The 23,992-nt window shown below is 46.8% G+C and overlaps 2 protein-coding genes across 2 annotated transcripts in view; one reads left to right on the top strand and one right to left on the bottom strand.

Moving 5' to 3' along the window:
* Ffar4 (free fatty acid receptor 4) overlaps positions 1 to 8,456 on the top strand; it is a 19,445-nt gene extending 10,989 nt beyond the window's left edge. The window contains exon 3 of the mRNA XM_036181954.1: positions 7,829 to 8,456. Coding sequence (XP_036037847.1) covers positions 7,829 to 8,218 — 390 coding nt within the window. The 3' untranslated portion in view covers positions 8,219 to 8,456. The remainder of the gene's footprint in view (positions 1 to 7,828) is intronic.
* Positions 8,457 to 10,861: 2,405 nt separating this feature from the next.
* On the bottom strand, positions 10,862 to 19,374 carry Rbp4 (retinol binding protein 4). Its single transcript, XM_036180102.1, has 6 exons — positions 19,097 to 19,374; positions 18,862 to 18,990; positions 18,639 to 18,775; positions 18,388 to 18,494; positions 12,831 to 13,043; positions 10,862 to 11,150 (listed from the first exon to the last, which is right to left on the bottom strand). The coding sequence occupies exons 2-6, from the start codon at positions 18,970 to 18,972 to the stop codon at positions 11,113 to 11,115; spliced, it is 606 nt and encodes a 201-aa protein (XP_036035995.1). The 5' UTR covers positions 18,973 to 18,990; positions 19,097 to 19,374; the 3' UTR covers positions 10,862 to 11,112.
* Positions 19,375 to 23,992: the final 4,618 nt, after the last annotated feature.

The following is a 23,992-nucleotide window of genomic DNA, read 5'->3' on the forward strand; positions in this document are numbered from 1 at the left end:
ATCTTCTTATGAATCTTTTCATCATTAAAATACTACCAGGTTATTAAAACATTAAGTTGGAAACAGGCACAGAACTGTGTAATGCAGAAGTTGAAAATCTACTCTCTTCCCAACCTTAATGACCCAGCTGTGTCTCTGCAGTATTACAGCACCATGTATACTAGTGTAGGTTCAAATGGTCAGAGGGCTGTTGGCACTGTTCACTGTTCTTTTCAAATATGAGATACTGCTGCTTGATAACTTCCTTTCTGTATCAGTTCTTGTATCTTATCTTGTTGTTAGTTAGTTACACAGCCTTCATCATATAGGTATGATATAATCATTTTGTGGACTTTGGAGTTGTGTCCATTGTTTTCCCACAAACCCAGCAGTGACTAACAATGTCTACTTCATAAGATTTGTTTTTATGGAAGTATCATATACTAATATAAAATCACACCCAGCTTACATATTCTGCTCACAAATTGAACACTCTCATAAAGTGGCTCCTGGATGGAGAACAGAACTTGGCCAGAAGTCCTTCCTATCCCCATGGGTCAGTGACCTTATCCTTGGGAAGATCCACTTCAAGTGTGTGTGGCACCAGAAATAAATGATGTCTTCTAGAAAAGTAAATGTATGTACACAGACATATAAAAGATGGGCCAGCCTCTTCCTCCTGCCTCTAAAGGCATCCTACTTGCAAGGAAGGTACCACCCAACAAACACAAGCATGTATATTTATTTGTAAGGTTTACCTCAAAGCTCTTGAGCCCTCTTGGAGGTGTGTATTGGTTGAATCTTGGTTTTATAGCACCTTTTGTGGGCCATGATAAATAGGTGTGTTAGAAAGGCCCTGATCACCTTCTGGCCATTTTACGACCCTTTATGGCTATGGATCTGTAGTCTTCTTACAAACAGAACCCACCTCATGCCAATCTCACCTAACACTGCCAGTCCCTGGTTCTGTGGGAGTTAGTGTTTAACTCTCTAGCCAGACTTGTCCCACCAGATGACTCTCCATCTCTGAAGGCATCCAAGCTTGGGCTTATTCTAATATGTGAGGCAAATTCCAGGGGGTGAAATGGAGGGCTTGGCATATTTTAATATTATAAAAGAATTAATTAGTATCATAAAATCACAATGAAGAAAGAAAGAAAAGGACAGAGAAAAGTGGAATAAATTTTTAAATGTTTGTGTTGTTTTGGTTTTTTTTTTTGAAGCAGGGTCTTACTCTGTAGTTCCGATAGTTCCAACAGGTCTGTAGTTCTCTATGTGGACTAGATTGGCCTGGAACTTGCGTTAATCCTCTGTCTCTGCCTCCCAATTACTAGGATTGCAGGCATGCACTACTGTGCTAGGCTGCATGCATGAAGTGTTTATCATGCAGCAAGCACCAACTCATCTTACCCTAAGAAGATTCTCAGATGAGATGGTCCAGAGATGTTGTGAAATTTACCCAAGGTCATGGGGCCTATAGGTGTCAGTTTCAATATTTAAACCCAGGCACACTGGTCCCACAGCCCTACCCAGTACTTCTCAGAGGTTTGTTAAGAGTGCTACATGCAGGATGTTGGCAGGAAGTAGGTGTGGTTCAGGGGTGCAAGTTATAATCTGCCTAGAAGGATCTTTGACAAAGAGGCAGCTGGACAATGATGCTGTGATCTAAAGCAAGAAACACCACAGCAAAAGAGTGATTCTGTGTCAGCAGGAAGCTAAAGCAAGCTGTTAGCTATTGCGCCAGCATCAAGGACCAGTGAGGGGTATAGTGGAGAGCAAAGAACCATGGGAGCAGATATGAGGCTTGGAAGGTTCTTTTGAAACCACCCAGCTTTGAGTCTGTACTGCTGGTTTGCTTTGCTGTGTTGCTTGGGCCTGCTACTTGCAGTCTCTGGGCCCCATTTCAGTCATCTGCAAATTGGCAGCCGTAATTTCTAGTATGAAGTTGCATAAGGCCAGTCTGTGAGAACTGCCCGCCATGAATACTATGGCAGATGCTGCTCTGCTGGGCTGTTCTTCCAACCCTTCCTTCTGAGTATGCTAGGAGATTGCATCACTCGGGTGATGTGTAAATCTAATTATCTTATCCATAAAAACCAGGAGTCAGATATTGGGGTAAAAACCTGAAAGATCAGAGAAGCAGGGGAGTAGCCACCAGTGACTTTATAACTCTTCCATTCCTCCAACCAAAAGGGGCCGAGATCCTGTCTCAGCCCCCCTTTACCACTTCCTGTCCCTCCTTCCACAGTCCTCCAAACCTCGATGGTTAGCTAGTGGCTGGCTCCACCCTCTGACTCCAAACAAGCTTTATTTGTCAGAACATAAACAAAGTATCACACAACACCCAGGTTTCCCAGGGGTTACACAGTGGGTCAAGGTTTAGAACAAGAATAAGAAATCATGGCTGGAGCAGATTGGCCAGGGGAGGAGGGGAGCAGCAGCACCTAAGCTCCCCTTGTTGGTGACCACTCGTGAGACGTGGAGAAGCCAAGAGGGCTCTGGTGTACTCCCTTTCCATGTGTGACACACCCTCCTGTGGGAGTGTGATTTCCCATCCATAACAATCTCAATCTCAAGGCTGGGAAAATCAGAAAACGTCTTCAGAATCAAGAAGGGGAGAGAGCCCTCCTTTCTCTCCTCTGAACAACTGTGCTCTCCCCACACTTGAGTCTAAACTCACAGCCCTGCACATCTCAGACCCCTGCACAGCTTCCCTGTGCAGCAGCAGGTCTGTATGGTTTGCAGTGGTTACCTGAGTGCTAGGTCACAGCTGGATTTTAGACCTATTGCTTCCTTATGCATGAACCAGATCCAAAGTCTTGTGCAATTAGCCTTCTGCCTGCCCCCTGAATTACCTCTTGTCTCATGTCCAGGTGGGCTGAAGACTGTCCCTTTCACGCCCTCACACATGGCTGCCTCGGGGCATGATATCTCCCTGTCATTTCCTTTCCAGGATCTCTCTTCTCTGGATTGCTGTGTGGACCACTTCTCACTCACTCAGAATTCTTCCCTAGAAGCATTCCCTGTCACTCAGCAATCCCTCACTAACAGGTTTCTCCTCAAAACACTTTGCATGCTGTAGTCCCTCACTCCCGCTGCTGAGGGGATGCACCACGCTCCACCAGAGCGGAGGCTGTTTTCACTGTTGAGTATGCATGTCCAGAGCTGGCTGGAGGTGCCCACTTTATTCTTACGTATGAATGAGGCCCAAGCCTTGGAGCACAGTGAGATGATCTGTGGGGTTTCTGTGCTTGGGCAGTGGGCAGTCTCTGGACAAAGAGCCATGAGACATGTTCAAGATCAGTCTTTGCCACCATGTAACCTTGGGCAAGCCCCTGAACTAATGTGGGCCTCAGTTTCCACTGGAGCCAAATATGCATGGATTGATTAATACAGAAAGAACAGACGAGATGTCTGAAAAATCCCAATACTAGTACAAACAGAGGATTTTTGAAAATTCTATTCTATACTACCCCTAAAACTGATTGTTCCACTTTGTCCTATGGGGACCATGACATTTATTTCTCACTTTGTGCCTGTGAGTTTGTCAGGCTGGTGCCTCAGAAGCTGATAAGTGTGTCAGAGGCTGGACAGGACCTCAGCGTTGGTAGCTCCTCCTTGAGAAGATGCACAGCTGGGACACATTGAACTGGCCCTCCTGCCCAGGCCTTTCCTTCCAGGAGCACAGCTATAGATTCTGCTGAACATCAATATTCAATTTATCACCTTCTCCACCAGTCTTGCCTCCTCTCCCTGTCTCTACTGACTGTAATGGATTCCATTTCTGGTCTTCAAAGGGGCTCTTCTCATATCACCCATTCTTTAATTGCAAAGCAGCATCACTCAGGTCACAAAGTGCCATGGGGTGATAGATTAGAAAGAGTCATGCAAACAAGCTTAAGAAACGCTGAGCTAGCTGCATGGACTTCTCTGCTGTGGGACTCGACAACCTTTTTATGCTAATACACTGTGGACAGCACAGGAGTTAAGCAGGCAGTGTTATAGATCTGATCACAGGACCCACATGTGCACACAGGGCATCTCTCCCCGCTGTATCGCATAGAGCACCCAGTAGGAAGCCTTGCGCTAACCTTTGCTGGTTCTGACCTGGGCAATGGTACAGAGTGGCCGTCCAACTGCCTCTTCCTGTGCTGATCTCCCTTCAAGAGCGGCTTCATGTGCTGGGCGGTGACTATTTTTGCCCTCCACCCTCTCTGCTTCCTCCTTCCTTGTGATTCAGACATGCCATACATTGTCAGTGATATTTTTCCTAGTGACTGTTTTCCCAAGGGAATAGCTTCTCAGTAATTCCTAAGTGCTTTGGATCAGACTGTCAAGGCTGGCAGCTTACCAAATTTACAAGTTTACCCAGCAACCATAAAGATGACAGGCTGTGATGTCTCTGCTGTTGTAACTGTGTTTCTTGCTCTTTCTCCCTCTGGCCACATACCCAGGGCAAGGGAGTGCAGTGTGGGCAGGACCCTTTGATTTTTGCTTTGTGTCTAGCCTCTTCAAGAAAGCTTAGCGTATAGCAGGGTCTCGGTAAATATTTGTTGAATGAACCATAACTCCATGGCCTGCAGATGGAAATCTCTCTGCCTATTGTAGAGTTTAAGTGAGAAACAAATTCTTCTTCAACAAAACACGAAGCCTGGCCCTCACTACCTACCCACTGGGGCCCATGGTCATGCTATAGACTTAGATTTGGGTCCTGAGTTCTGAAGGCATCTGTTGAAGTTTCCAGGTTCTTGTGTTCTGGGACAAATAATTGTGTTGTATGATATTTGTTTGTGTTCTGACAAATAAAGCTTGCTTGGAGTCAGAGGGCAGAGCTAGCCACTAGTTAACCATAGAGGTTTGGAGGACTGTAAAGAGAGGGACAGGAAGTGGTAAGGCAGGCTGAGACAGGATCTCAGCCCTTTTGGTTGGAGGAACAGAAGAGGTAGGAAGTCTGCTTCTCTGACTCCAAGCAAGCTTTATTTGTTAGAACACAAACAAAATATCACACAACATAATTGCATCAGGGACACATAATTAATAATAGAAGTAGGGATAGATGATTAAGAGAAAGACATTCCTGAGAATGGGAGTGACCTAATGAGCTGTGGGAGGAAGGCTTCCTTGTTAAAAAACAAACAACAAACAAACAAACAAACAAACAAAAAACCCAACAGTGGGTTTCTAGTGTTATAGCCCTTTATGGGTAACTTGCATACCACTTACCTCTCCTGTGGTTGTGAATTGCATATGTATATGGCAGGCAGGCTTTTCTTGAACATGCTTTGCTATGGCATGGCTGTTGGGAGACAGTTCCCATTATTTGCCATTGGGCTTCTTGCACATGTTAATCCTGGTGCTGCTCTCTCCAGTCCTTGCTTTCCTCCAGTAGTCTTTCTTGTTTCTTCGGAGGTTGGACAAGGTGGGGCCTCTCATCTTGTCCGATGATCCTAATCAGGACACTACTGACACCAGGACACAGGACATTAGCCAATGAGCTCCACAAAGGAGGCTAAACCCCAGGGGCCTTTCACTGCCAGCCTCTAGCTGGTGTGGTCTGGCATGGCAGAGGGGTGTTGGGTGGAAATAGGGTTCCCTCCTGGCCTTCAGAAGTTTGTGTGAATCTAGTGAGTCACAAAAGGCCTGTTTTAAAAATGGACTTCTTTAAAGGTCTAGAGAGACAAACTCCAAACCAAGCAGCTGTGTGGGATTAGCAGTTCTTACACCCTAGTGAGCAGAAGTCATCTTGACAGTTTAAGAGAAGTGTGAATCTCTGGATCCCTCACTGAATCCAAGTATCTCAAAGTGTGCCCCACTGGACATGTAAAAAACACAACTCAAAAGAGTCTAAGACATCACTTATTCTGAAGCCAAATATGAGTGGCCATGGCCCAGGAACACAGATTCAAACTACCTCAAATTCCATGTTCCAAAGTGGTAACTGTTTCACGAAGTTTTTTTTTTTTGTTGTTGTTTGTTTGTTTTTGTTTTTGTTTTTATAGTGACAGAAAAAGTCACAAATCAAGATGGTTTTCAAATACATTTGGTGGGAACATCAGGTGGGTAAGTTACAGTCAAACAAGGAAACCTCTGCTGTTGACCTCAGGTGTCATCCAGTGACATTCTTAGCCTTTTGGTTGGTGCAAGCAACTGGTCTGTTGAGTAAATACATTATAAATGGTTGCACCTGTCAGCCCCAAAGATATTAGGCCAGGCACAGAGGTAGGTGTGGAATAACTATTCAAAGGGGCTCCAAGTGACTAATGATAAATTATAAGTGGGCTCTGGATCTGCAGCACTCCAGTTCCTCTGCAATCACTGCTGTTTCTGTTGGATAATCAGCCTTCTAGAAGGGGCAGTGTCCAGTGTAATTCTTTCCAGGAACTTTTATTCACAGTCACGTTGTGTCATTGGGTCACGGAGCACATTCTCATGAGCTCTGGCCCCACTCCCAGTTGGTAACTTGCCAGCATGAAGAAGCACATGGACATCTCTGTGTGGGGCTCCCAAAGTGGAAGAACCCCTAGACTGCCCTGTCCCCGGGCTTGTTTTGTGGGTGAGAATTAATCCCCAGAAGGATGTAACGGAGCACATCATACAAGCACAGGAGGCATCCCAGCAAAGCCAGAGACATTTGAAACCCTGGCTAGATGCTGACTAGCCTTGCTGTCTAATGTGGGATGGGGAGCAAGGAAGGACTCACATTTTATTACAAAGGCTCATTTTCTTCCTGATTACACAAATTGTAGGGCCTGTGGAGTTAAGAGGAAAAGTAGCAAGTTTAATAATAATAATAATAATAATAATAATAATAATAACAATAATAACAATAATAATAATAATAAATCTCTTATGCGTTTGGCTGTGAGTTAACGGCTTTGTTTATTACAGCCATTGTCAGGGACCTGCAAGAGCCTGGGGCCCCACAGAGCTGGACTTGTCTGCTGAGCCACCCCCACCTGCACAGTGGAATAGGCAGGTCCTGAGTAGTATGGGAACCCCTAGGGAGCTCCATTTTCACAGGTGGGGGCTGTTACTATTTAGTAGCTGAAAAATGACTTTCAGCCAGCAACTTACATTTCCTGAGAGTCAATTTGCAAGAACAACAGTGGTGTGAACGCACAGAGGATATGTGAGGATTAAAAGTGACAGCTGATGAAGTAAATGCCTAGCACGTGGCCGGGGGCCAACAGGAAAGCACAGCCGTCCTGATTGCTCGTATCTTGGTGTTCTGGTTGTCAGGCACATTGAGAGGGTTTCAGTCAGTTCACTGGGCACCTGCTGTCCTTGTCTCTATCATAAACAGGTGGCTCTAAATGCCCCGAAGAATGAGAAGCAATCATGTAATCACACGACAGTTAAGCGTCTATCCTTCAATTAGGGAATTAAAAGAATTGTAAGGAGAACATTTTAAGCCATTTTGATGAGTTAAACTTGCCCAAATTGTGAATGATGCTAATGACTTTAAAATTACTTCCTCTCTGGAGATGCAGGTTTGAGGAGAATAGGCCCCGCACCCCATCCTATAGAACTGGTAATGTGGCTAAGAGAGACAGGGTCTAGGCCAATCCCAGCAACTGAAGTTAGTAAGGACCGCTAACATGGTTAAGATACATCCAATTGGCTCTTTTCCTTCAGGGCAGAGGTAAGAGACTGGCGCATGAAGCCAGTAGACACAATGTCCTTCACATTTCTGGTTAGAAGTGCCCCACTAGACTGCAACCCACCATCTCTAGTCCCACCCCAATCCACCTGGGTTTCAGTCCTCAGTACCACAAAACAAAAACCCACCAGCAGGGGACCCCTGATGCCCACAGTGACCTGTAGCTCCAGTGTTTTGTGTTTCTCACAGATCACGAAAGCGTCAAGGAAGAGGCTCACCTTGAGCCTGGCATACTCCGAGAGCCACCAGATCCGAGTGTCCCAGCAGGACTACCGGCTCTTCCGCACCCTCTTTCTGCTCATGGTCTCCTTCTTCATCATGTGGAGTCCCATCATCATCACCATCCTCCTCCTCTTGATCCAGAACTTCAGGCAGGACCTCGTCATCTGGCCGTCCCTCTTCTTCTGGGTGATGGCCTTCACGTTTGCCAACTCTGCCCTAAACCCCATTCTGTACAACATGTCACTGTTCAGGAACGACTGGAGGAAGATTTTTTGCTGTTTCTTTTTCCGAGAGAAGGGAGCCATTTTTACAGACACATCTGTCAGGCGAAATGACTTGTCTGTGATCTCCAGCTAACTAGTGGAGGCAGGTGAACCTCCGTGTGCTTGCAAAGGGGAAGTCACCGGTGCACCCTGCTTTAAGAAAATCCAGCTTCCAACAGCACACATCTCCAGGGCCGGCAAATCGAGGAATGATCACTCAGTGTAAAAATACTTTTCCTTAAAACTTTCTATGGGTTCCTTTTTATGAACATTTTTTAGTGTGTTTGCAATATGATTGAGTTAATAAATTTTTATTTATAACTATTCCTACATATAAAGCTGTATCTTGTGGTTTGCTGAAACAAACCTTGGAGCTGATTCAGGGCTCAGGTTTCTCAGTAAAAGGTCATAGCCACCCTAAGTCCCCACCTTGGGCACATAAGGTCTTGAGATCATTTATTCATTCATGTCAAGACTGCTTAAGGAATTTCCAAGGAACAATTAGACGCGGCTTTTTCCCCCCATGTATTAAAAATGGGCAGGAGACATGGCTCAATGGTAGTATGCTTGCCTAGCAAGCGTGTGGCCCTGGGTTCAATCTTCAGTATATTAAAAAAAAAAAAAATAGCAGAAGCAGCACTGTAGACTCAAAGAGGGGAGGATGGACCCTGATGCTGGAGAGGGAGGTTAGTCACATGGTTGCTTTATTACTCTATCCATCAGAGGCCTTGGAAACACCTCCTGTGGCTGTGCAATGGTTTTTGTGCCAGGAATCCAGTGGCAAAGCCCAGAGCTCTGGCTCTGTTCTCAGTGAGCTCGCCTTTTCATGGGGTGGGAGCCATGAATGCCAAACAGTAGTCAATGAATAATAGAGCACCCCAGAGTGCATAAGCAGCCTGGAGAAAGTAGGACAGTGTGCTGGGGGGGGGGGAGTGAGGGTTATTTATATGGGGTAGGGGTGGGTCAGGGTGCTATGGGGGTGAGGGTTATATATGTGGGGTAGGGTGGGTTCAGGAAAAACTGAGGAGCAACAGTTGAGTTGAAAGGCTAAAGGCAAGAAAGAAGCAGTCACGTGGATCCAGAGGAAGGCCCTTGCAGGAAGAGAGAGGCTGCTGAGCTGTGTGGTCCAGGAACTGCAAAGTGTTGACTGAGCCTTCTTTGTACTTAATGCTAGGAGAGGTGCTCCTCCTGGAGCCCATCATGGATGCCAATGAAGTTCCAGGGCTAGGTCAGAGAGGGCCTGGCAGGCTAGCAAAGTTCACTCAGAGTTCAGTGGGCAGCAGTGGAGGTTTGCAACGGGAGACCTCAACAATGAGGACTTTTACTCTGGCCACTCTGCAAGGCACAGGCTTTAAGGAGCAAGAATAAACATGGAGAGCAAGTGTGTGGCTGCCTGAAGGAGGAAAAGGTGATGGGACCTTGAAGGTGCATGGCATTAGTGAAGGACCATGTGAATGAATCCCGGGCTACGCTTGGGAAGGTGGGAGAAGTTTACTTATGGAGGATGGAGACAAGGGGAGACAGCATTCCAGGGTGCCTCCTGGACTTCAAGCCTGGCATTGCTTAGACAGTGGGGCAGGCGACAAATCTGAGGAAGACTGGGAAACAAATGGGGTTTCATCTAGAGCATATGCTTGAGATCCCAGCGAGACAGCCATAGACTAGGCCACTGGAGGAAGAGACACAGAATTGGGCCTGGCGATACAGTGTTGTTGGGAAATACAGATGTGTGTCGGGACCCATGGTTTTATGAAATAGTCTCTGAGAAGATGCAGAAAGAAAAGACACCAGAGTCAAAGACTGAGCCCCAGAATATGCCAACTGGTAGGTTTGAGGTAAGATTTATGGTGATCGTGACATTAAGGACAATGTAACAGAGGTCTTTGTGCCTATCTGGCTAATAGATTTGGGGGATGCTCTGTTTTGAAGGGATAGGTGAGTATCTCAGGTCTGTGGTGTCAAATTGAAGCTGAGGAGCCAGGCTCTGCCAGCTTGCTCTATGGGAGTAAAAAGCTGGGCTTTTCTCATGCATGCCTACTTGTTTCCTCTGCCTCTGCTGGAGAACAAGGCACATGGGCATTTGGTGTGAGCTCCCCATGGTCCTTAGAAACGTCAGCACCCCCACCTCCAATACACTTCACAGATGTCCTGAACAGCTCCTTTGCGTGCTCACAGACATTGTATTGGCTCTCACTCTGTCCTGACTGGCAGGGATTGATGGCTTCCCCAAGTTTAATGAAAGAGGCCACACCATCAGCGCCAAATCTCACGGCTCTGAACTGGCTTAGACTTAAAACCAGGGTCCTCTGGTACCAAGGCTGTCTGCTCTTCACTTTTGCCCCCATCTGAAAGATGGAATGAATCAGCCTAGGAGCAATGAAGAGCGGGGTTCCTAGGGTTCACTCTGACCCACGTTTTGCAGCCTGCTAGCTCTGGATAGAGGTGAGCCTTCTGTCCTGCTCACCTCAGGGGCCCTGGGCTGACAGCCTTGGGTTTGATGGCCTGGTCACACTTACTTCCTCTGGGTTTCAGTCCTTGGTAGTGCTGCTGGCTGTTAAGGCCTCCCTGGATTAATGAGGAAACCCTTTCTCAGGCTGTTGGGAGCCAGTCTCTTATATGGAGATCAGGGATGTATAGATCAGGTCAAAGGTCACAGAGAGTGGGAAGAGAGACCGTCTTGGCATCTAAAAGTGCAACCCACTGCAACCGGACCACAAATAAGTCTTCAACTCACAGGAAGATGGTGACTATATGTTTAATAAATCGAGTCTAGAATCCCAAGCCTCAGATGGTTTCTGTGGGAACTTCAGTAAGATACACATTTGTGTGAACAGATTCGGTCATTCCCATGCACATTTTTATCCCACCGATGACAGTTTCATGTCCACCTAGAGAAGGTAAGGAGAGGTGGGGACTAAACTTGTAAGATAAATAGAGATGAAGACTGGATGAGAGCTCATCAAATGAAACTTCGCATCCTTGACGACGCTACAAGCTGTTTCTCGAGGGTCTGCTTTGGCAGTAGCCTGAAACACAGAAAATAAATCATGAGTGACAGAGAGGTGGGCGGTGCTCGTGTATGAAAATGAGCAGCACCCAGGCGGCCTTAGAGCAAGCAGCCATTCATTTGCCTCTGTGTGGCTGAACGTCCCAAATTCTCTCACAGTTGACACTGAAGCTCTGTCAGCTCTCCAGGGAGCAGCCGTGCTGAGGGAAGGCACAGGGCCTGCGGTATGAAGCCGGTTCCATTTATCCCGACCTCACCACATCCCCAAGTGCCTTGAAGCCCATCCTCCTCCCTTGAGACATGAGGGCCATGCCAGCCTGACCTTAGCTCACTGGTGCAGCTCCATGGTCGTCATGATGTCCCTGGTCTGTGTCACCAGGAGGCACCACAAGGGACTTCAGGAGTGACACCAATCTGAGTTTGCATTCACCTTAGCTATCTACTGGAGACCTTACGCAATGTACTTAGCCTTTCTTAGCCTTCACTTTTCTCACTGGTAGAATATGTATAGCTAATATTTTTGCTTTATAAAGCGTGTCCAAGGTCGGGAGGCAGAGGCAGGCGGATCTCTGTAAGTTCGAGGCCAGCCTGGGCTACAGAGCAAGTTCCAGGACAGCCAAGGCTACACTGAGAAACCCTGTCTTGAAAAAAAACAAAAACAAAAACAAAAAAAGAGAGAGAGAAGGAAAGTATGTCCAAGAGTTAACTGAGGTGAGACTTAGGTGAAGTCTCAGTGTAGTGCTTAGAGGTGACATGATCCTTCACTAGCCTCACTTTCAGCCTCCCCACCACCCCAGGGTGGCATTTTGATATCTATGTATGCATCTGACTCACATTGTTGCTATACTGGATCACTGAGATGCCCAAGAACAACGCTCTTTTCCTACACTTTGACATGACCCTTTTTGGATTTTGAGGCCCAAATGCCCATAGCAGTGAGTGCACATCAGCTCAAAACAGAGAGCACCCATCTCCACCATGCTTCTGAGCTTTAAATTAGGATCAGTTAAGGGCAATAGTTAGTAAACTATCCATGGTTGGCCCAGGGGCTCTCCCCAAGAAACCCGAGTGGAAACACAGTGAGCGAACTGAGCGACACTTGGTTTGGTAGAGAATAAAGAACATTGCAGGCATCAGTCTTTTCAGAACTGGCTACACTGATGGTTTTTGTTCATGGCTTTGTATCAAATGGCTGTGTGAGCAGGGAGGTGGTGGCACACGCCTTTAATCCCAGCACTCGGGAGGCAGAGCCAGGTGGATCTCTGTGAGTTCCAGGCCAGCCTGGTCTACAGAGTGAGATCCAGGAAAGGCACCAAAACTACACAGAGAAACCCTGTCTCGAAAAATAAAAAATAAAAAATAAAATAAAATGGCTGTGTGTCCCATCCAGTTCTCTACTAGGGACACTTCATCACCAACAACTCTAATTCCCTCAGAACCGTTTCTACGGGTTGTGGCATGGGGAGCGAACTATAAGGAAAGAGAATGGCCCTGAAGTTTTGCTTATTCAAAGTGCCAGGGTTTGGGGGAAAAGTGCCTTTGGTCCCTTCTCCGTGTGTCTACTGACAAAGCCCTGGGAAAGATTTAGTTAAGAAGGGCCAAGACTCGGTCCAGAGGTGGCTGCTCAGATTACCCTCTTGCACAGACGCAGTGCCCGCGGCCCATTGGCCCTGCCCAGCCCCCCGGAAGAGCTGCTCACCATTGTGCTCGATCCACCGGTACTGCCTTTCTAGGCACAGTTCCTCCTGCCGCTGTCTCACCAGCCTCCGCGTCTCCGGGCTCAGGCCATTGGGGTCACGGGAAAACACGAAGGAGTAGCTGTCGGCACAGGTGCCGTCCAGGTTCTGTAGGCGGCAGGAGTACTGCAGCGCGAAGGTGTCATAGTCCGTGTCGATGATCCAGTGGTCATCGTCTGTAAGTCAGAGCGCCACAGAGGGCCCGGAGGCCTGACTCCCGGAACAGAGCGCTACAGAGGTCCCTGGCAGCTTTTGTGCAACTGGGCAAATGAGAAGGGATCTTGCTCTCCTTTACAGAAATGAGTCTTGGCACAGAGGGCACCCTGTTCATGTCAGTGATAAGGCACAGACCTTGTCCTGGTATGGAGGACACCTTGTTCATGTCAACGACTCCTTAATAACAGCTAGCACAGCAGTTTTCTAAGGGACCACTGAAGATGAACTGCTGTCTTCCCTACCTACCCTCCAATAACACCAGTCTCTGTCTAATGTCTGACGGCCCTTAACTTATGTCATCCTCAACTAGAGGTCACAACTTTTTCAATGCCCTGCAGAATCTACCTCCCACCATCCCACTTAGCCCAACTGTTCTCCTACTTCAGTGGGATAGAAGACGCCAATTGTATGATAATAGATTTTCATGCTCTACCCTTATTCATACTTAGGAAACCTATTCGCTTCCCCAGGTTGACAAGTGGGATTCCTGGGGGCAAAAGATGCTTATTATCCAGCTTCAAATACTCCTTTGTATTTTGGGGGGATGAGCAGATGGCTCAGTGGGCAATAATGCTTGCTCTGCAAGCCTAAGGACCTGAGTTCCAGTTCCCAGAACCCATGTAAGATGCCAGGCATGGCTGTGTGGGCCTGAAAACCCAGAGCGGGAGGCAAAGACAGGCGGATCCTGAGAGGTCAACGGCAAGGACGCCTGGCAGAAACAGCAAACTTCTGGTCTGTGAAAGGCTGTCTCAAAGGAGTAAGTCTGTCAGCAAGAGTTCTGATACCCAATGCTCTGCTCTGGGCTCCTCACGCACTCACATGTATACAATGCAGGTGCACCACACCTGGGAAGAAGAGAGAAACTGTTCTTTTCATGACTTCCCTGGAATAGCAGAGCCCTTGAAAAAACGCAGATCATATTCATTCCTCAAGGCTGGGGTAGTATAGAGGCAACATACAGCAAGTGATTAAAAAGATCAACCAAAGGCAGATCAGGAAATACGTTAGGAAGAATACTTATGCGTGAGTGGCATAGAGAAAGAACAGAAATTTATCAAAAACCCTATGTACAGGTAACAATGCTGCATTTCAGTTTAGCTGACTATTAACCAAGGCTGGACCAGTTACTTCAAGGAAATTTCTGTATTTGGGGGGGTATTTCTTGCATTTATTCAAAATCATACATCATAACTCCATATTACAGATGGGGAGACAGAGGCACAGAAAAAAGAAGTAATTCCAGCAGGATCAGCATGCAGGGCAGGGGTGGTGTTCAGCAGGAAAGCATACTGCCAGAGTTTGCGCACCTAACCTCCACCAGTGTCTCCAGACACTAGGTAGTGGGGGTGGAAGGGACAAGCACAAACAGGCATTTTTATCTCTCAAACCCAGGTCTTAAAGCAAGGTACCATCTGGCCCATGTCGGCCTTCATGTTGGAGGAAGGCAGAGAGGCCCAGATGTCCAAACATCACAGGGTATGAGGCCACTCCACTGTAAGTCACCAGTGGGTTGACTGATAAGAACCCTTGAGATACCAGCCTGGAATCCGGCTCAGCCTAAACCCAGACCCACAGGAGTATTGCACAGGAGAGGGTGTAAAGCCCTCCTCTTCTGCTCCCCCTCCCAGATGAAATATGGGAGGAATATGCCACTCCTGTATCTTCCAGGCTTTCAGAGGCCTGGCTTGGAAGTGTTCCTGGCCCACAACTGATCTGCTAGGCAGTGACCACGAAGTTCCTCAGTAGGTGGAGCATGAACAGAAGCCACATGGTTGCTACTGGGTCACCCTTTATCACAGGCTCCACCCTCCCCAGTCTCCTGAGCACCAGGGCAGAATCTCCCCATCTCTGGATGAAGCTCATGGGATCAATGTGTCATGAAGGGCATCCAGGAGCCTGTCTCAGACACAAAGGCACTCATGCTTCAAGTAGTACCTCAACGCACGGTCCAGGTGGCTATTAGCCTGGCACACTTGCAGCTTAATAATGTTACTCCTAACTTGTTGCTAGAACATAAAATATGACATAGAGCTAACTTTCAATGCCTGATTTTAGTGTCCTTGGCTGTTGCTTTTGACTTAGAAGGCCTCAGTTGGTTTGGTTTATCTCCAGGTTCTTTTTGGCAGAGTTGTTCAACAATGAAATATCCTAACAGCCTTCGCCAGATACTCCCTCCCAGTAGGATCTGTGAGAGATCTGCCAGGGCACAGTTTGAAAAATTGAACTCAGCCCTCCAGCCTTTTCTCCTGTAGCTAGGAAGGGTTTCTCTGAGAAATAGACACCCCCAAGTCTTTCCAGACATCAGCTAACTTCATACGGTAGACTGTGGAGAGAATACTTAAGGCAGAAACTATGGCTGGCAGTCCTTGACCCCCTCCAAAACCCCAGAATAGACAACACACTATGGCTGTGTCTACACTGTACTGAACAGATAGGTTGAGAGCTTAGAATTGCCTGGTTTCAAATGTTTAACAGAGGGAACTGTCTTGGTGGTTGGCTTTCTTTAAAGACCTGTCACTCATTGTTCTCACTGCTATGACCCTAGAAAATGTCCACTTGGCTCCCTAGACCTGTGTCCCCCATATGAGTAGCTCCCTGTGAGTCTCAGCCCTAAGGATCCAACTAAACCAGCTAGGAGACAGAGCCTAGTCTCTTTCCAACGAATTATCCCAATAACCCAGCAGCCTGGGTAAGGGAATGAAGTCTGAGACTTCCATGGCTTGAATTATCTAGCCCATTGAATTCTCAAACTTCATTGTGCAGAAAGAATTCACAAAAGGAGCCGACTGGAAATGGGGATTCAAAAGGACTGCACCTGGAAGAGTTTCCAGTTCAGTAAGTCTGGTTTGGACCCAGAAATCTGTACTTTAAAAAAAACCACTGCAGCTGATCTAGCTTAAATTGGCCTAGCGACAGTAACTTTGAGAAACACCGATGCAGATGTTCAAGCCTGTGTTCTTCCTACATTAATAAGGATCCCTTTGCCAAGAGAGTGGCAAACTTTATTTGGGACAAGGAAGAAGTCTTTGTTCATGTTTTCTGGGAGAGCATAACAAAATAATGATCATAGCTAATATTTAGTAAGCCCTTATTATTCACCAAGCTAACCCCTTTCATGCTTTACAATGAATAGTTCTTTCAACAATCTTATTAAATAGGAGCTATTCCTTAACTCAACTTGATTGCAATGGAAATCAAATTTTAGAGAATCTAGTCTACCATGAAGTCTATACTCAACTAATATAGGTTGATGCCAATGTCCTTCACTCTTGAGATGTCTCACTCTGGGCTGGTAGAACCAGGAGGAGAGAAAGAGACCAATCCAGAGCATGCCCAAGGGAGGGGGCAGCAGACCAAAGCAATCTGCTAGCTCTGAAAGATGTAACTCAATGGCAGAGCATTTGCTTAACAGGTTTGATTCCCAGCCATTTATAGGAAAAAAAAGTCAGAAGAATACCCGGGAGTCTGCCCCTCGTTTCATCCAGCTGACAAACTCATGGCCTTTAGCTCTCTAATCTACAACAAGGATTCAGAATGGCAAGAATCTTCCTGGAACTCCAGCCTCAACTATAGAAGTTCATTACATTTCATTTGCCTTGAGTTATTTTCAGCCTGCCTTATTACAAATATACCCATTTGGTAAGATGTAGAATGTGACAAAGAGAGACAGAATTTTGGCCTGAGTGGCCTTCAAATCTCCTGTCCAAATTCATGCAAGGTCAAGGAAGAAGGAAATCAGCACAGGAATGAGGATGGAGTTTGTGAAGACGGTCCCCAGAGAAGCATACAAAACGGGTTCAACTGGGTCTGTAGACGCTCAGAAAATGGGGAGGGGGGATATAAGATTCCTTCACATCATTTGTGCTAAGAGGTGTCACTAGGTCCCAGCAGTTAGCTGTGTGTGTGTGTGTGTGTGCCCCTGGGACACTTATTTCTTCACTTGTAAAATAATAAACTTGAACTTGAAGGTGTCTGTGGGTTCTCTCACTCCAGACCCAAAATATAAAGCTATGATTTTTTGACTTAAGAGTAAATAAGAAGCATAACTATCAAACAAAGAATTTATCTCTCCCATATGCTTTCTGCATTCCCATACACTGTACCTTCACAACTCCATGATGGAGGTGTGATATATGATTCCTTCTACTTTGCACAGGGAGAAACTGAGGCACAGGAAAGTTAAGTTACAACTCAGGGTACCATAGGTGATAGTCTAGTTAGTGTCCGAACTCAGGTAGTGTGTGTGTGTGTGTGTGTGTGTGTGTGTGTGTGTGCGCGCATGCTGTGTGTGTCTGGAGATGGAATCCAGAGTCTTGTGCATGTTAGGCAATTGCTCTACCACTGAACTACAACTCCAGCCCTCAGGAATATGCTTAACCATTACATTGCACAGCTTCTTTTTGGGAACTAAGGAAGAATTTATCCTGGTTATCCCCCTCTTCCCTAGGGCAGTGGTTCTCAACCTTAATGCTGCAACCCTTTACTATAGTTCCCCAGGCTGTGGTGACCCCCAACCATAAAATTATTTTCATCGCTACTTCATAACTGTAATTTCGCTACTGTTATGAATCGTAATGTAAATACCTTGTTTTTCAATGATTTTAGGTGACCCCTGTGAAAGGGTCATTTGGCCCCACCTTCGCAAAGGGTTGCAACCCACACACTACCCTAGGGTTAATTCTCCCTCTCTGAGATCTCACGGTATTTCTTCCTGCCCTAAATCATTCCTTAGTTATCAAGTAGTTTTCAGATTTATAATTGAAGTGAAATGGGGTGGGGATTACAGAACATGTAGATTGTGTGTTCTAAAAAGTACCCTAAGGTTTAGGGGAACTTGTTAGGAGTTCTCAAAATCCTGCCTTGCACATGAGCTTTGGTATTTAAGGAGACACTATTGTATCCAGAACACTACCTGGCTGGTAATCCACAGGCAAGGCACTGGGCTGTGACCCAATTCTATACACAACAGTCCCTTCATCTTGGTTATAGGTCTCTACGTCTCTACCTGACATTCCAGATTGTCGCACTGGAATTAGAGATTCCACCCCAAGAGATAGAATGGAGTGGTGATGTGGGGAGTCAATATGGATCAGGTCACAGTGGGGTGACCAGGAAAATAGCACCCAACAAGCCCAAAGGTCCTTCTGAACTTGGACCAGGTATTTTAGGCTGGGAATCCAGCCACTTCTAATCCCACACCCCCTAAATTCAGAAAGGGCTGAGGGTTCTGCCTCTGGCATCCCTTTTCAATGGTGCCACAGAATAGAAATGCAGTGATTTGGCCATGTATGCCCCACTACTCACTTCCTCGCTGGAGAAAGGAGGCTACACCCCAGTACTTCATCTTGAACTTGGCAGGATCTTCGGTGTCTGTGAAAGTGCCCACCATGTCTGCACACACTTCCCAGTTGCTGCAAAAGCCAAGAGAAACCTGAGCCAAGCCTGGAAAGGGCTTCTAGCCCATCCAAGGTGCTCCTTTCCCTTCCCAGTGAAAGTTGGGCTCCCAGCCAAGAGGGACCTTGGAAGCCGCACACAGCCCACCAGTGGCCACTGACCTCAGAAGTCGGACTCGGCCCTTGGCTGTGGCGCTCATATGACCCTTCTCGTCCACGGAAAACTCAGCGATGATGTTGTCTTGCAAAAAGAGACCCTCGGGGTCCTTTTTGGCGATGGCGTACCATAACCCGGAGAACTGAGAAAGAAAGGAGAGAGCTGGGGGCTGGAGTTTAGGTTCCACCAGCGGCCCGTAAGAATGGGGGGACCCGGGCTGATACCTACACGAGCTTTGTCGAAGTTCTCCTTGACTCGGAAGCTGCTCACCCTGCAGTCGCGCTCGGCGCTGCCGCCTCCCAGCGCCGCCAGAAGCACAAGCGCCCACACCCACTCCATCTCGCCCAGGAGTCCGCCCTGCGGGACAAGCGCCGGGGGGTGAGGCAGGAGGACCGCGCCGCCCGCCGCCCCATCCCTCCCCACCCCGCCCCGCAGGCCCCCGGGGGAGCGCGCGGCGACTCACCGGCAGGAGCCACGTGCAAGCCTGGCCGCCGCGTTCGCGCGCGCGTGGAGCCAGGGAGGCGAGCGGCTGCTCCGTGCTTTATAGCTCCGGGGGGAGGGGGTCGCAACTTTCGTAACCACGCGGGGTGAAAGACCGCGGGGAGGTGCCGGGGGCGGGGAGGGAGGGGGGCGGCCGGGCTTGCATAATGCGCCCTGACTCACCACCCGAACTCACGCGGGGCCCCTCCGGCAGGCAGCCTCACCGCCCGATGTCGCCTCTGCTCGGAGGTCCGCGCAGGGTGGTCCCTGCGGAGCCAAACTCTCCAGCCCAGACGATCCACGGGGCCAAGAACTGGCCCGGGCACCAAGCGGCAGCCAGCTGCGGTCTGGGGTGGCCTCCAGGCCCTGTTACCCTGGCTGGAGGCCTACGTGGCCATGGTGTGGTGATGATGGCCTCACTGAGCGAGAAAGGGACCTATGATGCAGCCTGGGACATTAGTGTTCAGGACCTGTTGTGCGGAGTTTCGGGACATATTTTGGCTGGGATTTTTCCCCCCTTTGAAAAGGGCATATTTCACTCTTTGAGGAGCTGTGGTACTGTTTGCGTCAATATTTGTTCTTTAGTTTCATCATCTTTAGAAGAACTAAAACGCTCCCTGTTAAATATTTTCTAGAAATGCCACCTGGTCAGGACAGGAAATATTTTTGCAGCGCCGGTGGCTGAGTGGTTGATCGTCCACTTGTGTTGCCACACTTCTCTGAAGCCACACTGAAAAATGTAATTGCCAACTGCTTACCGTACGGTTTTATTTCTAAGCCATACTGGGCTTTTATTTATTTCCAAAACAGTGGGGGAAACTGGCTGAGGAGCAGACAAAGGGGAGGTAACGAATCCCATAACCGGAGTGGTCAGTAGTCAAAAGGCTGTTGATTGGCTGATTGTGTGCCTGTGGCAAGACACCATTTACTACACTTTCCTCTTCATTTGGAGTCTGTATTCCATCAAAGGGGTCCAAAGGAAGGTTTTGACCAAATGAGATTCAGTGACTTTTGCCCGAAGGCTGAGAGCAGACAACCATTTTTGCCATAGCTACACCTGAAATAAGAGGAGATGGGGAAAGGAGGTACATATACCACACAAGAACTAAGTTGTTGACTTCAACAAGATCCTTAGCCACATCTGGCCACCTTGCAAAAACATCTGTGGCTTCCTTCAGCTTCCTGTGACCTTGTAGACACCCACTAGCCTGGTTCTCTACGTTATGCTTCCCCCAACTCCTATGCCCATTGTGTTCCCTGCAGCTTCTGTGGCACTGGAGACTGTATTTTAACCCACAAGACTCCACAACTGGGGAAGACTGTCTCTGGCCAGCAGGCTAACTGGGAAACTTGACTGAACTAGTGTCCCTAAAGGATGTACATACTTGCCCCTCAGTATCAACAGGGGCTTGGTTTCAGTACCCCATGGGCTCCTCAAATCCAAGAGTGTCCAAATTCTCTAAATAAAAAGATGAATTTGACTGTTATATATATATATATATATCCTTGTGTATATTTTAGTCTTTTCTGGATTAGAATGTTTAATAAACCATCAATGTTCTGTAAATAACTATTGTACTGTATTACTTAAGGAATGACAAGAAAACAGAACACTATGTGTTCAGTGTAGACACAGTGTGGCATATTGCTATGCAAACAGCTGTTAACTGTATGTTTAGAAAATAATGACAAGAGGTCAGTAGAGATGCAGACATTAGAGCCTAACCACACAGCTCACAAACAAGCCCAAGGTGTCCAATATTCCGACACACACACACACACACACACACACACACACACACACACACACACACACGAGGCTGGGGTCTGTGGGATTGTGGGAGGCCACAGCAGGCTGTGCAGCCCATCACATTTCCCCATGGGCTCAGCAGAGTGCTTTTGCAGCAAATTCATTTTGTGTCTGTGTTTTGGTCTTTGTGTGCCTTTTCCTTGAATAGTTTGGGCTCACTGTTGGTTGAGGCCACAGATAAAGTCCAACCGTGATCCCAACCAGCTCAAATGAGATGTGCTCAAGGAGGGTGTGGCAGAACCATGTGTTTTGTGATGTGTCCATTTCTCTGCACCCAGGCAAGGACTTCAGGGTACCTCCCTGGCCCCTACTACCCCTCACTGTACCCCTCTATCCCCTCTTCACACTTCAGAGTAGAAGTCTGCCTGTTGCATAACTTGAGTGACACCATGCTTCTGGCTGAGCCCATTGCCTCTGGATGAGTATTTCTGAAAGAAGTTCTGGGATCGCTCTGGTCTTTCAGCCAGTTCTCCTGGAACGCATCCTGGTGGCTCTGATCCTTGCTGCGTGTCGAATAAATGTGGGGGTTTCCATGTGTCTTCTCTCAACAGTATGTATTCATGTATTTGCTAGGTGCTGAGAAAGCCGACCAACCAATCCTCTCCTCTCCCTCCTCTCTTCCCTTCCCCCCCCCCCCCCCCCCCTCCTCTCCCACGCTTCTCTCAAACCATGATGTTTTAGATCCCAGCAAAGAAAAACAGTTTATTTTGGCATTCTATCCTGGATTTCTTCATGATTACAAATATGTGAATTCAGGTCAACTGATGCTTTGAACATCATAAATAACTTTTCAAATGTACATACAAATGTATCCAAAGGGGAAATATTCACAGTGGTTACCCCTATGCAATAGGATTTGAGACATTGGAAATTTATTTTTCTTTGTACCTTTTGTATGTTTTCAATTTTTTCTACAGATAAAATGTCAAACACAAAACAAATACGTCATTGGACAACATTTTTCTGGCTCTTTTTATGAGTAGAATTGTGTTTTGAGTTTGCATAAAATTCACATAATGTTCATTTCTGCCATCCCTCACTTCAAGGCTGACAGGGGCCATCTCCTTTCTTCTATGGGACACATCATTGGCACATAACAGATACCGACTCACCTTCCTTCACTGAAATCAATGACTTTTCAGGGCAAAGTGTTTGGTTTTTACCTACGCTTTGTCAAAATGATACACAAGAGTTAAAAGTACCTGGCTCAGTGGTATAGAAGACTTTTTGTTCTTGCAGAGAACTCAGGTTCGATTCCTAGAATCCACATGACAGCTCAGTTATCCATAACACTAGTTCCAGGGGATCCCTCTACAGGTACCAACCATGCATGTGGTATATATATATACCACATGCAGGCAACATGTTCATACACATAGAATAAAATCAATTTCGTTTGTTTGTATATTTGGTAAAATGGGAAAAAAGTGAAAGGTAGCAGCAGACTGGTGTAACTGGCTTTCTGGGTGTTCAATAACCATGGAGGTCTCTACCAGTCTGGTTATAGGGACTAAAAGGCAAATGTTTTGGTCTTTACCTTCCATGGACCATCTGCAAAGGGTCCCAAAGCTCTGTCAGGTCAGCTGTCTGATGGAGACCAGAGCCAGAGGCTGGACCTAAGCAGTGTAGTTCTACAAAGAAGAGTCAACACGGAGGACAAAGGGAAGTACTATAGTCAGCAAGAGCCTGACTCCTCCTCAACAGGTGACACAGCTGGGGGGCGGGAGAGAGAGAAAGAGGGAGAGGGAGAGAGGGGGAGAAGGAGAGAGAGAGAGGGAGAGGGAGAGGCTGGTTAATTAAAGGAGGCAGGGGTTCCACCAAAGCTCAAGTCATCCTTGAGGACCAGACCCTCAGCTGACTTTGATGATAAACAAAAGGGTTAATTTCGGTCACCTACATAGTTTTAATACCCATCAGGAAAGTATAACCAAAGATTAAAAAGAAAGATTTTTTTAAACAGTCTAAGGAACCACATTTGATGATGACCCAAATGCAGCATACATTATAAATCCGTATACTGACGCCAAGTATTTACTTTTTCCAATTTATCTTGCGCAGGACTACAAGATCACGTTTTTTTTATTCTAACCTTTAACATGTTAATTGCACCAAATTAATGGGATTCACTGTGGTATTCTATACATTCCTACAGCATGTATTGATCACCCACTCTTCTACGCTCCCCCACTCTTCTCCTGCCCCCGTCCCCAACCCCTTCCTAGCCCCTGGTAAGCACTCTTGTAGTTTCAGGTCATTGGACTTCTCTTTCTACATATGAGAAAACACAAGGTGATACATGTCTTTCTGCATCTGCCTTATTTTGTTTAACACGCTGGATTCCAGTTTTATCCAGTTTCTCACATATGATAGAATTTCTTTTTTTTTGCTTGAATAGTACTCCACTATATATTCTTCATTTGTTGATGGGCCTAGAGGCTGAGTCCACCCCTTTTTTTGTTTTGTTTTTTTGCAGACAGAGTTTCTTTATGTAACAGCCCTGGCTGTCCTGGGACTCCCTTTGTAGACCAGGCTGGCCTTGAACTCACAGAGATCTGTCTACCTCTGGCTTCTTCTGGGATTAAAGGTGTGTGTCACCATTCCCGGCTTGATTCCACTTCTTTGCTCTTATGAATAATGCCACAACAGACACAAGCATGCCAGTGTCTCTTCTGTACTGACTGCATTTCCTTTGGCATATATGTAGGAGTAGGCTCGATGCATCTTTGCTAGTTCTGTAGTTCCTTTGAGGATTGTCCAGCCTGCTTACCACAGTGACTGTGATAATTTACACACCCACCCTCAGTGTAAAAGGTCCCCTTTTCTCCACATGCTTGCCAGCATCTGTTGTTCTGGTAGCAACTATTCTACTGAAATGAGATAGAGCCTCAATATAGCTTCAATTTACACTTTTTTTATACCTGACTGCATGCAGTATTTTTCTCACATATCTATTCATAATTTGTATTTATCTGTTTGAAAAGTATCTATTCAGATTATTTGCTAATTTTAATGCCATTTAAAATAGTTTTATTAAATTGGTTTTTGGCAATCCCATACATGTATATAATG

The sequence above is a fragment of the Onychomys torridus genome, chromosome 1 (assembly GCF_903995425.1).
Source record: "Onychomys torridus chromosome 1, mOncTor1.1, whole genome shotgun sequence".
Taxonomy (NCBI): domain Eukaryota; kingdom Metazoa; phylum Chordata; class Mammalia; order Rodentia; family Cricetidae; genus Onychomys; species Onychomys torridus.